This window comes from Drosophila melanogaster, chromosome 3R (genome assembly GCF_000001215.4).
Source record: "Drosophila melanogaster chromosome 3R".
NCBI classification, from domain to species: Eukaryota; Metazoa; Arthropoda; class Insecta; order Diptera; family Drosophilidae; genus Drosophila; species Drosophila melanogaster.
In genome coordinates, this window is record NT_033777.3 from 16,004,137 (window position 1) to 16,019,133 (window position 14,997).

The window sequence follows — 14,997 nt, forward strand, 5'->3', positions numbered from 1 at the left end:
ACGTGGCGTATGCGAAATGTCATTGAGTTGTTAAGTGTTGTTAAGTATTTCAATTTCAACCGTTTTCTGTATGGCTTAACCCTGAAAGTAGACACCTTAGTTCGAATGTATGCCCTCGTAAGTATGCTACATATTTCTACTTTACATGTAAGGTAAAATTATCCATATTTTACATATTTTTTTTAACTTCATTCTATTTGTTTTGGATCCAAAATTCCTCTGAACTTAACCTAATGTGTGTATAAAGGTATATGAGACCAAGTGGTTTCTTAATTATATTTTACAAGCTAATATCACGTCAGATTAAATGTTATTTTATGAATGTGATCTTTATATCGGAAATTTATAAAAAATTTAACTTAATCTGATTGCTAGATAAGAATAGCTGCTAATTAAATTCTCTGCCGTTTTTGTCATGTAAGATGACTTCATATATTTATACTTATTTAACATGTAGTTTTAAATACTTATTGACCCTTTTAGTTAGTTGGTAATACTTTTTTATTTTCTTTAAATGTGATATTAGTACAAAAAGAGAATTATTAGAACAGTAGAGTATCTAATTGTTTTTTATTAGAGAATAATGGAAAAGGGACAGCTATTCGAAAAAAGTATACTTATAGGTAGGTACTCAATGTGTACTACACATCTTTGATAGGTGCAAAAATTTGTTATAGATATAAAGCGCTTATTTATGAAAAATAAGGGAATACATACAGATACACTTCAGATACATTTTAATATATTTTCTGATTTTTAGGAGATATGTAAAGTGGATGTCCTCTACGCAGAGCCACTCTAGAATTAAGCAATTACAGGCGAGAATAAAATATCAGAGAGTGGATGTGCATATGTACATACATATGTGTGGGGGATGTACATATGCACATGCACACATATATGTACGTTGGGGTGGAGTAAGTGTGTATTATATTATTTTGTGCGCCGCCATTTACGAAAGCGACATTTTCAGTGATAAGATAACGTCACATTGCTGAGTCCCCTCCGTTCTGTCTCTGTCACACCCCCGCCTTCTCCCTCTATTTATATTTTTCGCTCTATTTCCTTTTTAATAAACTTTCAGTGCGCTGGTTGCCGTTGTTGTTCTTGTTTTTTATGGGAGTCACGCGTTACAAAACGACAACAGCAACAAAATCTGAAAGTCATTTCATGTGGCAAAACAGTTTTTGTTTATTGCTAGGGTTGTTTGCTCGCCGAGTTGTGGGGATCCCACAGAGAGGGTCTGTAAGGGGGTGGGTCGGTAAGCGTGGAGGTGGCGCTGGTGGGTGGCAGTGGGAGGAACGAGGTGGCTGCCTGACTACGTGACTGTACAAAAGTTGGGTAAAGTCGCGAGTGCCGCTCGTTGAAATGGCTCGTGCACCACTCGAGTGGTGCTGAGGTGGCTCCGTCCAGTAATTTGATTGATACCCCTGTTGATTAGCCGTGAAATGAAGTCCATTCACCATAAATTATTTCTGTAGTCAACATTGGGGCATTGGGGCTTCAAAATGAATTGCAAAATGGTCGCCTTTCTTCCTGCAATTGTTAAATACCGCTATCATGTGTTTTTCAGATGTAATCGGTCGTTGCTCAGATATATACGCATAACTTTCACTCAACAGATTGCTAGTTTCTTCGCTACGGGTCAGGGTTTCACAATTGAAACTTGAGCAAATAAAGAAATGATAATGCCAAGCATATAGCCTTGCCTTGCCCGATATCATGAACGATAAGATAAAGTTTGCCTATGTTTTCGTTTTCAATTTTTCGGGACCTGTATGTAAATGAAAAAATCACTATGAAAAATGAAACTTTAGAAAATCCAATAGGAAGATTTGGATGGTGGTGGCAAATTTCCAAAATGGTTGACACTAAGTAAAAACTCGTATGGATATATGAGTAACCCTAATTTACTTAGCCATGACAACTTGGAATTATTGTTTCGTAATCATTTGGCTGAATTTGTTTATTCTTCTTTTATAAGAGCTTAGGCTTTAATGTTTGCTGCTGGTAAACAAGGCAACTATTTGTGCACAAACTAGGCTAGATATACATATGTGTGTATAAATGTTGAATTCAAAGCGAAGCACTGATGTACACACTACTCATATATACTAAATAAATCTTTAATTTTCTGGGACTTTCACAATCATAACGATAAGCAATGGTTTCATTTAAGTGTTTCAAATGATATCATAAATTGCTTAAGAATTTAAAAATTAGATGTTGATATCACAAAATGCTTGAAGACTGGCACCAAGTGACACCAAGGAGATATAATTCTGAAATCGGAAGCGGGATAAAACTAGTCATGTTCCGAAAAATATCATGGGTTTCTCCGGCGATTCCAAGGCACTAAGATCACTGGTATATTTGAGGACCAGAACGGTAACAATTCACAGTGGGCTTAATTCGCAGTCCATTTGTTTGCCCATATACTATATGTTTTCATGCCACCTTTACGTTTTTAGTACACACACTTCACTTGTTGTCCGTAATTTACGATGAATTCATGTTCGGCGCTGACGCTCGACATTTTATGGGTGTATTTTTTTTTTCATTAGACGCGTTTTGTTACTCATTTTTATTTTCGCACTTTACAATCTAGCTTCTCTCGTTCAATGTTTTCCGTATAATGCATAATTATTGCTTTATAATTGCGACACGGGTTGGCTGAGGAACGGAGCGCGTTTTAATGGAAAGTGCAAAACTTACTCTGCCAGCAACGAAATAACCACACTCGGTAAGATATCTGAGTATATATGATTTTTTTACATGCCCATTCCATAGATAGGCAATCTGTATCTGTGGCACGATAATGCTTATAAATAAGATAATATGATTTGATAATGGTATTTACCATATGCAGAAACCGAAGCCGCCAAGCAGCTCAGCTGAGTCGTGTAAGTCGCTCGATATTCTGCCATCTATACACCATATATATAGAGTATAAGAAATTCACATTATCCCTGGTTTTTCTCGGCTGCGGTGCACCTAATTAAATGTTTGACATCTGCATGATTTGTTTAGCGTGAAAATGCTGAAAAGGTAGAAATGCTTAGGCATAGGTAGACCATAATATGGGTATGGGTTCAGGTCGGTATTGTGCAAACAGATTGCATTTAGAGCAGTCGGATCCCCCACCCAATGCTCGATTTCCACCCTGCGCTCCTCGGCTCTTTCTGTTTGTTGTTGACTTGACTGCTTTTTGATGTCTTCTTCGGGTGGTGTTGCTGTTTTTTTCGTGGCCTTATCGCCAACTGACGTTTGTACCTCAGAATGTGTACTTAAGATAACGAAAACGAGGAAGAAGCAGCCAGGCCTCAAAGTAACACGAAGGGGGCTACATCCACATCAGCAGCAACTCAAATGAAAAAGAATGTCGCCAGCTATGAATTGAACTTTCGATGGAGAGACACAAGCTTTCATAGCCAAACAGATGGATAAGATCGATGGGAAAAATTGTTATGCTCGGACCGAAAACTGCACCTCATGGATGTTTGGCGATTTCTTGGAAATACAATTTTGAGGTGCCTTTGTCGTATCGCGGGCAGTAGTTAATAAGCATATTCTAATCTAATCAGCGGATCGTTAATTAACTTCCAAAGTTGACTTTCGCTTTCTCAAGTGTTACTTGAGCGCTGCTTTGGCAGTTGGAATTTATACACAGGGCCCAGCAGTATCTTATCGATGAGCCAAAGATCAAATTTTCAATTCTCAAAACACACGCCAAAATTTCCACAATTCATTGGAAGCTCTTATATAAACGGCTGATTTTGTTAGGTGCACTGTGTGGATAGCCGGCCATTGAGTAATCCACATTTGATATATATTTTGTGATTATTAAAGCACTTTATCACAGATTTATATCCTTAGAGGCAAGCCGATCATCTCTTTTTTTTTCGTTTCGGGACGAACGCGCAAAAGCAATGTTTCCATGTTGAAAATCCCAGTTACACTCACCAACTGTGATTAGATTCCATGCCGCTGGGCGTCCAAACTTAAGGAATTACTGAAAAATTCAAATTATTATCGCTTATTATCTTGGGACATTATCAGTTCAAACACTGATATACTGATACAGACCGCGAGAGAGAGCCATGCCCAGGCCCAGGCCCAGAACCCAAACCAGCACCCAAACTGGAAATGGAACCTTAACTGGCTGCAGATACCCCAAACTGATACCGATATCCTACCAACAACAACAGCAGCAACGACTGCAACAACAACTAACAACCAGCAGCGAGTCCAATTGATAGGAAATCTTCATTATCTTATAAATACGGCTGCATTGGTGGTCGTGTATCGCTAAAAAGCCAAGATTAGATACTTTTATCTAGCTGGGTCAACCTCGTCCCCTTGTCCACAACCCATCCCCAATCCCGCGCCTCGAACGGAATTGGCGACGTCACACATAGAGTTCCCCCATTATCGGTTAAGCAAATTCCAAGACCGACTCGGATGTTTGTCCAAGAGGAGGAGCCGTGCACTAGGTTAAGTATCCGCCACCGATTGACTTACGATTTCGGTTGGGTCTTGTTGGGGGCCTGCCACCGGGAGGGATATCTCTAAATTCTAGTTGTGGAGTCGAAATCTCTGTTAAGATACGTTAACTTATCTAAGGCCACTATCTATTCTCAGATATTCGATATGTCCCTCTATGTATACCATATACATACGTACGGGCCGTATTAGAGGCGTTGGCGATAGGGAAAATCGCTTTGGTTGATAGGAGCAATCAGCGGGTGTGCAACACCCAACGGAGTTTTCATTCCAGAAGAGCATTTTTCCTCAGACAGCCGCGGAAAAGTGACATGCTACAACTCGGTCCAATTTCAACTCAAATCGGTGGCAACGAGAATCCCATCCATAAATTTCTCATGGCTAAATCGCAAGGCTTTGAAAGCAACGAACAACAAAATGTCAGCGCTCATAAGTAATAAATAATGTTTGTATGCGTTTTGGGGTCGACGGAGTCGTCAGTTAACCAGCTACCTACCCAAAACCGAATCGAAAACCCAACACAGTCCGTACTCCACTCCGGGTACCCACTCCAAGTGCTGATCCCAATCAACCCCAGTAGCCATGATTGTTAACGTTAATGGCGTCGATGTCGTTGCTGTTTTGTTGCCGTTGTGGCCTCCGTTTCATGTCTTACGTTTCCCAGCCAAAACAATGCCCAGCAGCAAGCGCACTGAGCACCTCTGTCGGATTATTATGGATTGCCAGTTATAGTGATGAGTCACAACCTGGCCCCATTGGCAAACAAAGGTGCGTATACTTAACAAACAAGCAAGAGAGTCTCACAAAAAAGAGACCACTGCCAATCGCAAGAGGCTATGCAGTTGGAATGGAATATGCATTAGATCGAAAATGTATGTTAATTGAAATCATAGTAAGATATGGATAAAAATTGTATTAGTTTTGGTTATAAATAATAAGTTATTGGTTTAATAACATACTTACCGCTCCTCAACAAGCTCCTCCACAAAAACTCTTGTTTCTTCTCTGATATCCGAACTTTCCCCTGACTCACTCGAAAGATACATCACTGTCCGAGTGTCCAATCCATAAATAAACGAATGAACATTCGTTAGCCAAGTGACAACTCTTCGGAGCGTAAACAAAGAAAGCTTAACTTTTTCCTTGCCAGCTCCTTCTGCGGAATTGGACCTCCTGCTCTTCCAGCTGGTAGGCAGTGCCTCTTCCTCCACCTGGGACCATGAAATCCCGCAGTGCGGAGTGCGCAGTTCCATTTTCATAACTCATGTCCGAAATGTTGTTAGCGTGCTTTGGCCGGATGATTTATGACCTCGGCGCGGGTTAATAGAATTTACTTGAACCCAATTTGCCAGCGGTTGCAAAGCGCAGAGTGCAGCCGCCCAAAAGGGAGAGCCATTACGGCACTTCCATTTGCATCTCCATCTTTCCATTCCATTTTTATTCGATTGAGCCACGCCATTGCGGCTGGCAGGGATTGGGCAACCAGCCATGCGGGGTGGGACTTTGGATCGAATCGGATCGCACCCCTGCTGCCGACTATAATTAAAACTATGGCGCACGCCTTTGTTGCCACTGGCACGTTTAATTTCCAAAGAGTTCTTCCCCTTATCAGAACAACCCGTTTGTGCCGCCAAACAAAATTGGAAAAAGACCAAAAAGGAAAGCTAGAAAAATAATACAATTATAACCAAAACAAGAGCGCAATAAAGAATATATAAAAATTAAATTCCATAGCGTCATTCCAGACAAAGATCGGCGATACTGTCAACTGGCCGAGAACACTTGAGGCTAGATAACTTTTAGGCTATGGTTTCTTAAGGTTTTGGTTCGCTTCTATGGTCTTTCACGGACATAGCACTTGAAACTCCATGGAGGTGGACAAGTTGAAGGGTGTACGATTCCGGGTGTACACGATATGCCATGGTCAGCAATCTTAAGACTCTGTCTGTTTCGCCGCCCCTAAGTCTTCCGTCTTAGGGTCGTAAATTCGCCGGCAAAGCACCTAAAGCTAGGCGCGGCGGTGCCATCAATTAGGGTATTAATTGCCCGGCTCTGCCGTGGCAAGAGAGCCACCTCGATGAGTCAGTCCTGTGGCCGGGTATCCAGTTTGGAGTCCTCCTCCTCAGCATTAATCTCCTGTAATGTTGATTTCGTGTAGCGCCATTTGTAACGATCGAAACTGGCATAGCCGTCAACTTTTTGAGTGATTAATCACCGCACAGATATTTCGCGACACGCAGCAGTAGCTACTATTAGATACTTTTTGTCTGCCGGTTTTGCTCTTAAGATTTGCCCATGATTTATGCACCGCATGCGTTGCAACAATTAAAATTATCGCCTCAACTCGATTTCCATTCATGGGAGCAGCGGAAAGTTGCCCGTAATTGTGGCATTATAAGCAACTCCGAGGGGATTGTGCATGTTAATGGCCGTCATATATCTGCTTGCTTTATGACTTTAACTATAAACAATTTATGATTCGCTGGGCCAACTTGGCTGGGTGGCCAAGATATGTGGCTAACTTACAGATTGCAGCTCTTCGAAGAAAAGAAAGCAAGGAGTTGGTACGGATTGCCATAGGGGCTTAGCATTAAGCATATAAGCCTAGATTGAATTTTTTAGAATTTAAGTCATGGTTTTCATATACATTTTATTATAAAATGTACTATTTAGCTACTACATCCCTATATATAGTAAAGATATGTTTACAATATTTATCTACACATACATCTCTGCTTACAAAGTATCTGTAATTGACAGGTTGAAAAATATATCAGATTTCTGACCAAGCACTCCAATCACCCAACCACTTCAAACTCAATCTTTTCCTGGCTGGTGACAATTCAGGGGTTTTGCAATATATGCGCCGCACCTGATCCTCGACCACGTGTGCTCCTGCCCTCCACCTCCGCCTCCTCCGGCGGTGTTTATTAGTTACAACACTCGAGAGTGGATTGTGAAGTGTGGAGAACTAGAAGAACTGGAGAAGTGGAAGTGGAGCGCAACAACCGAGCAGTCGAGCTGTCAAAGCGGCCCACATTCGGGCGACTGTTCGTGGGGTCATATAAAGTTTCCGTGCCCATGCCCATGCCCAGTCCCACTTTCCAGGCCCAAGCCCGATCCGATGATATTCTGTTGACGTTGACTAACGTTGCTCGAGTTTATTAGTTTGCCAGAAAAGTGTTTTATGAGTGCAATTAGAAAATGCGCTAGACTAAATTGCACAATTGACAAATAGCAGGGGGCGAGGGTGAGGAGCGCTGAAGGGTGGAAATGGAATCAAATGTGGTGCTGGCTGAACTGTGCCGGCTGGTGGGCCTCTTGACGCCACTCTTCGGAAACCTCGGAACATTGGTGTAACATAGGTGTGTTGGAAAATCGGCCGAGCGCGCAGGCGCAATTTGTATCTCACGGATACTTATCGCAACCGTGGCACCAACACTCGTTGCGTATCTTATCGCATGTGTGTCGATAAGATAACCAATACCAGGCGAGGCGGTACAGAATAAATCATAACGCTGCCACACCGACAGGACCACGCACCCACACAGGTGTGAGGCCGCCCAACCGCAGAGGCGCTGGATCTTCATCGGTGTGGGTAGCTAATTGGGCGGCAAACGCGCCGCAGGCACCGCATTGCGTCGCCGTCGTTGTTGTCATCGCAAGTGAGGTGCTTGGTGCTCAGAGTGCTCAGTGTTTAGTGTATCGAGCCCATAGACCGGAGACCAGTGCCACCACCAGAGCCCAGTTGGTCTCGAAAAAATAGCACTTCGTATCACTGCTAACTGGCAAAGGTTGCGCGCGGGCCACAACCACAATCGCCCCACGGGTGACAGCATTAGATCGCCCCCAAAGCTCCAAAGTTCCTACTTTCCCAAGTTACCAATTTTCGTCAATTTTCGCCAATTTTCCCCACTTGCTCACTTTGCGCGGCACTTTTTCGGGCGCCCAGATTGATAGGAGAAGTGAACCAAACACCTGGACAAGCCGTGCTTGTGATAAATTTTTGAAAACACAACAGAACTGAAATCAAGTGATAAAAACCAATCTTAGATAAAACGCTGGAAGAAACGCAAAGAAGCGGCGTAACTTCAATTTGATGGTCTGCAAAACTATCTCACCGAGTGTAAACATGCAGCTGAAGGTGGGTAAAATAAACTTATAATTATTCAAAAATAGTCAGCGTAATTTTTGGGTATTATATATTAAGTTTGCCAAGTCGGTATTTTCTTTTCAAAACCAATTCCGTTTAAAATCCATATCGGAATGGAGAATATCAACCTGACCGCTTAAAGCAACTATACGTGAACTCTATTAAAAACATTTAAATACCTTTTTGATGCTCATTTACGAGATCTCTATAAGCCTATCTATCATTTCTACTTTGTTGAAAGATCATAAAAGTTTTTAACGTTTTCTCACACAAGTTCATTAAGCTAAATAGACAGGCCATATAGGGTCATTAAAAGCAGATAGTTCAAGTTTATAGATCAGTCGCAAGGCACGAATAAATATTAATTTATTAATTAACGGAGTATAAAGAGCTTTCAAAGGTATTTACAGCTCGAATAGCCATATAGATTTTACATCCTTCGGTGTACCGAGCCAGAAAATGATTTTAGCCCGCAAACGGCAGCGATATGGATTTTTTTCAGTTCTAGCGCCAGGGAAATAAGATAAGACAAATTGATTTATAATGAATGAGTCATCTGGGATGCAGCGGCAAACTGCGACACTTATTTTGGTGTCTGCTCTTGGAAGAAAAACCGAACCGAAACGAACCGAAACCATTAAGAAAACGAGAATGGGTACGAAAACGGGGCAACAAGAAAGCAAGTTAAATGTGGAAAGATGGCTAATCTTTATGAGGTCCAAATTCAGCTGCGATCGAAGGTGGCGTCAAAATACCTTTGACAAAAATAAAATTTGAAACACGCAGCCGACTTTCAACTGCTCGCTCCTCTTCATTCATGAAAAGGGACTGTTTTTACCCATTTTTTGCTGGCCACGGATAATGTGAAATTTATGTCAATCTTATCACCTCGCTTTGGTCCTGCTCCTTATCCCTGTCTCTAGCGTATCCTTCATGGGCTTGGGGTTGGTTTTGTGAATGAATGCCAACCCTTGGCTCATCTGGGGGTACTTTTTATCCTGCCGGAAGTGTCCTTTCGACCAATGGAAGAACAGTCCCTTAACAGTTGCTCAATGGCGGCATCGATAGTTGCAGTTCCAGTTGCAGATACTTTTATTAGACACGCGTCGCCAGTTGACAGTGGATGATGGCTGATAGGAGAGAGGGCGAAGGTTGCGATTGATGGCCCTTTAATAGAGCTGTAAATGCAGCTGGCAGTCGAGAGTCTTATCTCACTTTCATTAGCCAACTGCAGTGAAGTTTAATTAATCGAAGGATCTTCTAACGAGGGCAGATATAAAGGGTATAAATGTATATCCAAAAATGGGTACATTTATTTACTTCCCATTCTTTTGTTAATTATATAGATATTTTGAAAGTGCTCTCACATCTTTAGCCTTTAAGCAGTCTTACCCAAGAAATTGTTCATATTTTTTTATAAGTCTAAAATAAAAAGTAAAACTGGCAAAGAATTTCCTCGAGAAATTTAGAATTTTAACAAAAATAGCATTCATCACAACTGCATTATATTCAAGTTTTATAGTTCTATTCAGTTCTAAATGCCTTAAAATGTTTGGTCAGAGCTGCCTTTGAAATTTGCTCAACCACGAACCCAAGCTCAACGAAAGCGAAACGAGGTGCGATTATATAGTCAATATCTTTTGTTTATATAGATAAAGTACGAAATGTACGTGTGTGTGTGTGTGTGTATGGTTGTGGGTGTGACTGGGCAGATTTCATTCATAAGTTCAGCGGACTCCACACCCTCGCAACGATTCTTGACTAAGCCGAGCAAATAGCGCATGCCATTGCCATTCTCGGGTGACAAACATCGCTTGCACAACTTTTGTAATTCTTGGATATATCTGTCCCTATTGATGACGTAGCCGCAACTGAGAGTGGGTGCGGGCAGTTGGGGGATACCAACCATGACCTCTCAGTCCCAGCAGCAGCAGCAGCAGCTGATTATGTACATTGATAGCGCCCGGATAAGATATTGTCCGTATCGTTCGGCCGTAGTATCTTAACTTTTTCGCGGTACATGGCACGTGCATGGGGGCCTACCTATCGTACTACTACTATATACACACACTCAAAGTCGGGTTTATCTGCATTTCGGGCAGACGATTGTCTGAAGTGACGTTTGCACCACATTATCTCGCACCCTTTCCATCCAGGGAATTCTTTGAACTTTGGCCAAGACGTTGAAAACTTGGCACGGTCATCACCGCCGGCGGAATGCAATCAGTTTCCATGGAACTCTTTCGTCCCCCATTTATATGCCTTCCACATAAGTAATTAAACTTTGTACCTTGGTAAGCGTTAGATTTTTCATTTTTACGGCTTGTCACCAACTGAATCATCATTGAACTTGGCTTGTGTCCACGCAAAAAATGTATCAATCATTTGTGGCACGTCAACCTAAAGTTCTGCGAAAGTGAATCAATTTTCATTAAATGGAAGATAAAGTATTAGTTTTTTCATATAAAGGGAGAGTGGGGATTTTTATGGAATGTATTAAATCAATTCAGCGTGGTGATTATTTTCGGAAAAAAAAAACACCTGTACAAGTATATGGTTATATCTCAGTTAAAAGCAATTATCTTTGCAATATATTTCAATGGCCACAAAAATTTTCCTTTAGTGTTGCTGTGGATTTCCTCAATTGACGGTGGTGATGGTTACACATAAGCACACACATTTTTTGGTATATTTATAGCCATGGTAAAGGTGGAAACCACCTGAAAGCCTCTGAGCTATATGGCACTTGTCATGAGCGGACTGGCGGTAAATTTCAACCTGGCCGCATCGTGAATCAGGTGACAGTGACGATCGAATGTGTTGACACAAGCTCGAGGATGGGAATGGGGATGGGGATGGGTATGGGGCTTTGGAGTGGAAGTGGAAGTGCCACCCCCAACGGAATGAGGTCATAAACCCAAAAGCGACTGACGTATGGCGGGGAAAGCAAAGCGATTTTATGGCCAAGTTTAATTTCCGCCAAAAGCCAAACTAAACCAAAAAAAAAAAAAAAAAAAACCACGAATACACAAGAAAAATGAAAACGAAACCAAGGCACCGCTCTGAGTTTAGGGTTCTGTGAGCAAATACTTCTGCTGGTGGAAATGAAATGGAATAAAAGTGAAAAATGTGTTCGACAATGTTGACACTGAGCAACTGAGTGGTAGAAAGGAGAGGGGTCGCCTCCAAGCCCGTCTCCGTTCGGCTCAGTTTCTGGTACTTTACGGTTGTAGGCGACAAATTGAGCTGTGAGTCGAGCGCGGGCGGTGTCTTTGAAGTCCGTCTCAGCGGTCTTGGTTGGGCTTGCGTCTTGTTGACTTTTGTGGCGGAAACCGAGGCGGGCAGTTCGCACTGCAACGGCCGGAACTGGAGCCACACTTTTGAGACGAGCCGGGCGAAACATGGCATTCAACACTTGTCGCTTGCTCATTGCAGATGGAACAGCAGACAACGCAGCAGCAGCAGCAGCAACAGCAACAGCAACAGCAACAGCAACAATTGCAACAGCAACAGCATCAGGCTCTAACCAAGCAGCAGCTTCAACTGCTGGACAAAATCAAACTCGAGTCCAGCAACGGCGCCGATCAGTTGGCCCAGCAGACGGCCAACAATCTGGATGAGCAGCAGGAGCAGCAGCAACAACACCAACAGCAAGCCGCAACATCGGTGGGCGTGGTGGTGCAGACGGGCCAAGCGGGCGTCAGCGAACCGGAGGAGCAGTACGTGGTGGTGCCACGCAACCAGCGCCGTATTCTCACCACAGCCGGCACACTGTAAGTAACCTCTGGAGACCTTCTTTTCCTAAGAACATAAGCATTCACAAATTTCATTTTTAAACACAATCATCTAATGCAAATGGCAATCGATAGTTACAATTTACCATTGTTATTTAACAGTGTTATTAACAACATTTCAGTGAATTAAACGAAGCTCGTGAAGGAGAACCGAGCACAAACGCCAGCAACGCGAGCTCAGGATCTGCTTCGGATAGCCACATCGAGTACCAGCGCAGTGCACACCAATCTCCCGGAGCCACTCACTACGTGCAGATGGCGCCACGCAACGCAGAGGTGACGGAACAGGTGGGAGCTGCTGCCGGAGCTCCGCCGGGCACCATCTTCGCCTATCCTATTATCTGCAACGGTGACGATGTGGCCGCGATCAAAATCGAAACACTCGAGAAGGGAGAGGCGACGGGGGAGTCGCAACAACAGCAGCAGCAACTGCAGCAACACCAGCATCAGCAGCAACAGCAATGTCCCACACCCAACGGAGCTAGCTACGGCGAGACCATAGTGATCAGCAGCGAGGCGGAGGCACTGCAGCATCACCACCAACAGCAGCAGCAGCACCAGCAGCAGCAGCATCAGCAGCAACACCACCAACACCAGGCGGCAGCTGCAGCATCGGCGGCGGCCCAGACGGTTCACATTGCCACCAGTTCGCATGGTGGAACCGTGCGCTTCGTTACGGAGGATGTACGCTTCACCACCGCCGGACCGGAGACATCCGCCTCGAATATGTACTACGATGTACCCGTGGTGGATGGCAGTGTGCATGCCAACGAGTCCAAGACCTACGCCGACCTAGGCAACGCATATGCCCCCTTCCCGCCCAGCTCCAGCTTCAGTAGCAATAGCTATGCGGCAACGCTTCAGCAGGGAAACACTATTTACAGTGTTCCGGGCACCGGTCAATTCTTGGCCAAGTCCGAGTCTGGCCTAAATCAGACTGGACTGCTGCGCCAGACTGGACCGGCTACTTTTCAGACGATATCTTTTGAGGGCGGCAACGGCATCGAGCCTTTATGGGCATCTCCCGCCCCGCCGGAGTACCAGAGTGTTCAATTTGTAAGTATAATTTAAGTTACTGGTTCTTGAGGCGGTACATACTAACTGTTCTCCCGCATGCTGCACAGAGCAACTTCCATCCGCAGGTTATTGATGAATACGGGAGCGGCAATATGAGCACCTCCCACTGGCCGCCCGCCAGCAGCATAGGGCAGTACGATGGAAGTCTGGTGACCGCCTCGTCCACATCGTCGCCCAACCACGAGCTAAAGTGCGAGAACTGCCATGGGCCGTTCTTGCGGAAGGGTAGCGAGTACTTCTGTCCCAATTGCCCGGCCTTTATGCGGATGGCGCCCCGTATAACCCAGAGGCAGGCGAAGCCCAAGGCCGCCGCCGCCCCCAACAACCGGCGCAACGGGGTCACCTGCGCCAACTGTCAGACCAACTCGACGACCCTGTGGCGTCGCAACAACGAGGGCAATCCGGTGTGCAATGCCTGCGGACTGTACTACAAGCTGCACAACATGAACCGACCGCTGTCGATGAAGAAGGAGGGCATCCAGAAGCGCAAACGGAAGCCTAAGAACAACGGAGGAGCACCCATGCACCGAGCACCGCTGCCGAGTGAGTACACCTGCCAGGGATTACAGTATGCAATAAACTAATCCCAATTCCCAACCAGGCATGTCGCAGGGAGTCAACCTGATGGCCAACAGTCCGCTGTATCCTTCCCAAGTGCCAGTTAGCATGCTGAATAGCCAGCTTAATAGCCAGCAGAATTCCAGTCCGGAGCTGCACGACATGTCGACGACGGGTCAAGCGGGTGGGCAACGGGTGGTGTCCATTTCGCTGAATGCGACGGCGCCGCCCACCCCCGACGGAACGCTCAACATGTCCGCCCGTCATCACGTGACCGGCGAGAGCCATTCTCCTTACAGTCAGCAATCAACGCCACAGAGTCAATCGCCCCATCTGCCCGGCACGGTGCCGATAAACCGTCAGATAGTTCAGCCGTAAGTTAAAGATACTTTTCGCTACCCTGTCGGACTCCTCAATAATAATCATACCTTATAGAGTACCCACCATCGAAAGCAGTCGCAGCTCCAACACTGAACTGACCCCCAGCGTAATCACGCGCACTGGTCTGCCAGAGCGATCATCGAATAACTAAGCTAGCTTTGACTTATGGCTTAAGCTACGCACTAAAGTAACCTATAGTTAACCAAACCCAAATTTCAAAAATTGCCAAAATATTTATTTAAGCCCTAGCCGTTAGTCATACTATATAGCCAAGACCAATGTCCCAGTTAGAGGAAGATTTTGCCGGGTTTTCCGGGTCTTGAGTAACCATTTAACTGTGCAAATGTCTTCCTCCTTTTAGTCAACTGCTTACAGCAAATAGTTTTGAAATGATTTGTGCCAACCACTTAGGATCGCTATACTCTATATAGAGGTAGTTTAGCCCAAGACAGCACAAGCCCATAATGAAGCCTACGATTTTGTATGTTTAAGCCTCTTTTTAATTCTACAAAATAAATAAGTTGTAAACGC

General features: G+C 44.2%; 1 protein-coding gene and 1 long non-coding RNA gene across 5 annotated transcripts, besides 1 other annotated feature; one reads left to right on the plus strand and one right to left on the minus strand.

Annotated features, from left to right (window-relative positions):
- Positions 1-178: 178 nt before the first annotated feature.
- Positions 179-277: a mobile genetic element.
- Positions 185-3,937, minus strand: lncRNA:CR42839 (long non-coding RNA:CR42839). Of its 2 annotated transcripts, none has more exons than NR_048407.1 (2): positions 2,268-3,937; positions 185-1,536 (listed from the first exon to the last, which is right to left on the minus strand). It is a non-coding gene; the product is annotated as a long non-coding RNA:CR42839 (long non-coding RNA). The 2 variants fall into 2 exon arrangements; NR_037761.1 differs by having other exon boundaries at positions 484-1,536; positions 2,861-3,937.
- Positions 3,938-4,968: 1,031 nt separating this feature from the next.
- Positions 4,969-14,997, plus strand: GATAe. Of its 3 annotated transcripts, none has more exons than NM_001202302.1 (6): positions 4,969-5,375; positions 12,092-12,429; positions 12,573-13,506; positions 13,575-14,070; positions 14,129-14,459; positions 14,521-14,997. In NM_001202302.1, the coding sequence occupies exons 2-6, from the start codon at positions 12,092-12,094 to the stop codon at positions 14,615-14,617; spliced, it is 2,196 nt and encodes a 731-aa protein (NP_001189231.1). In that variant the 5' UTR covers positions 4,969-5,375; the 3' UTR covers positions 14,618-14,997. The 3 variants fall into 3 exon arrangements, with proteins under 3 accessions (NP_001189231.1, NP_001189232.1, NP_650516.2); NM_001202303.1 differs by having other exon boundaries at positions 4,969-5,271; NM_142259.4 differs by lacking the exon at positions 4,969-5,375 and adding an exon at positions 8,138-8,647.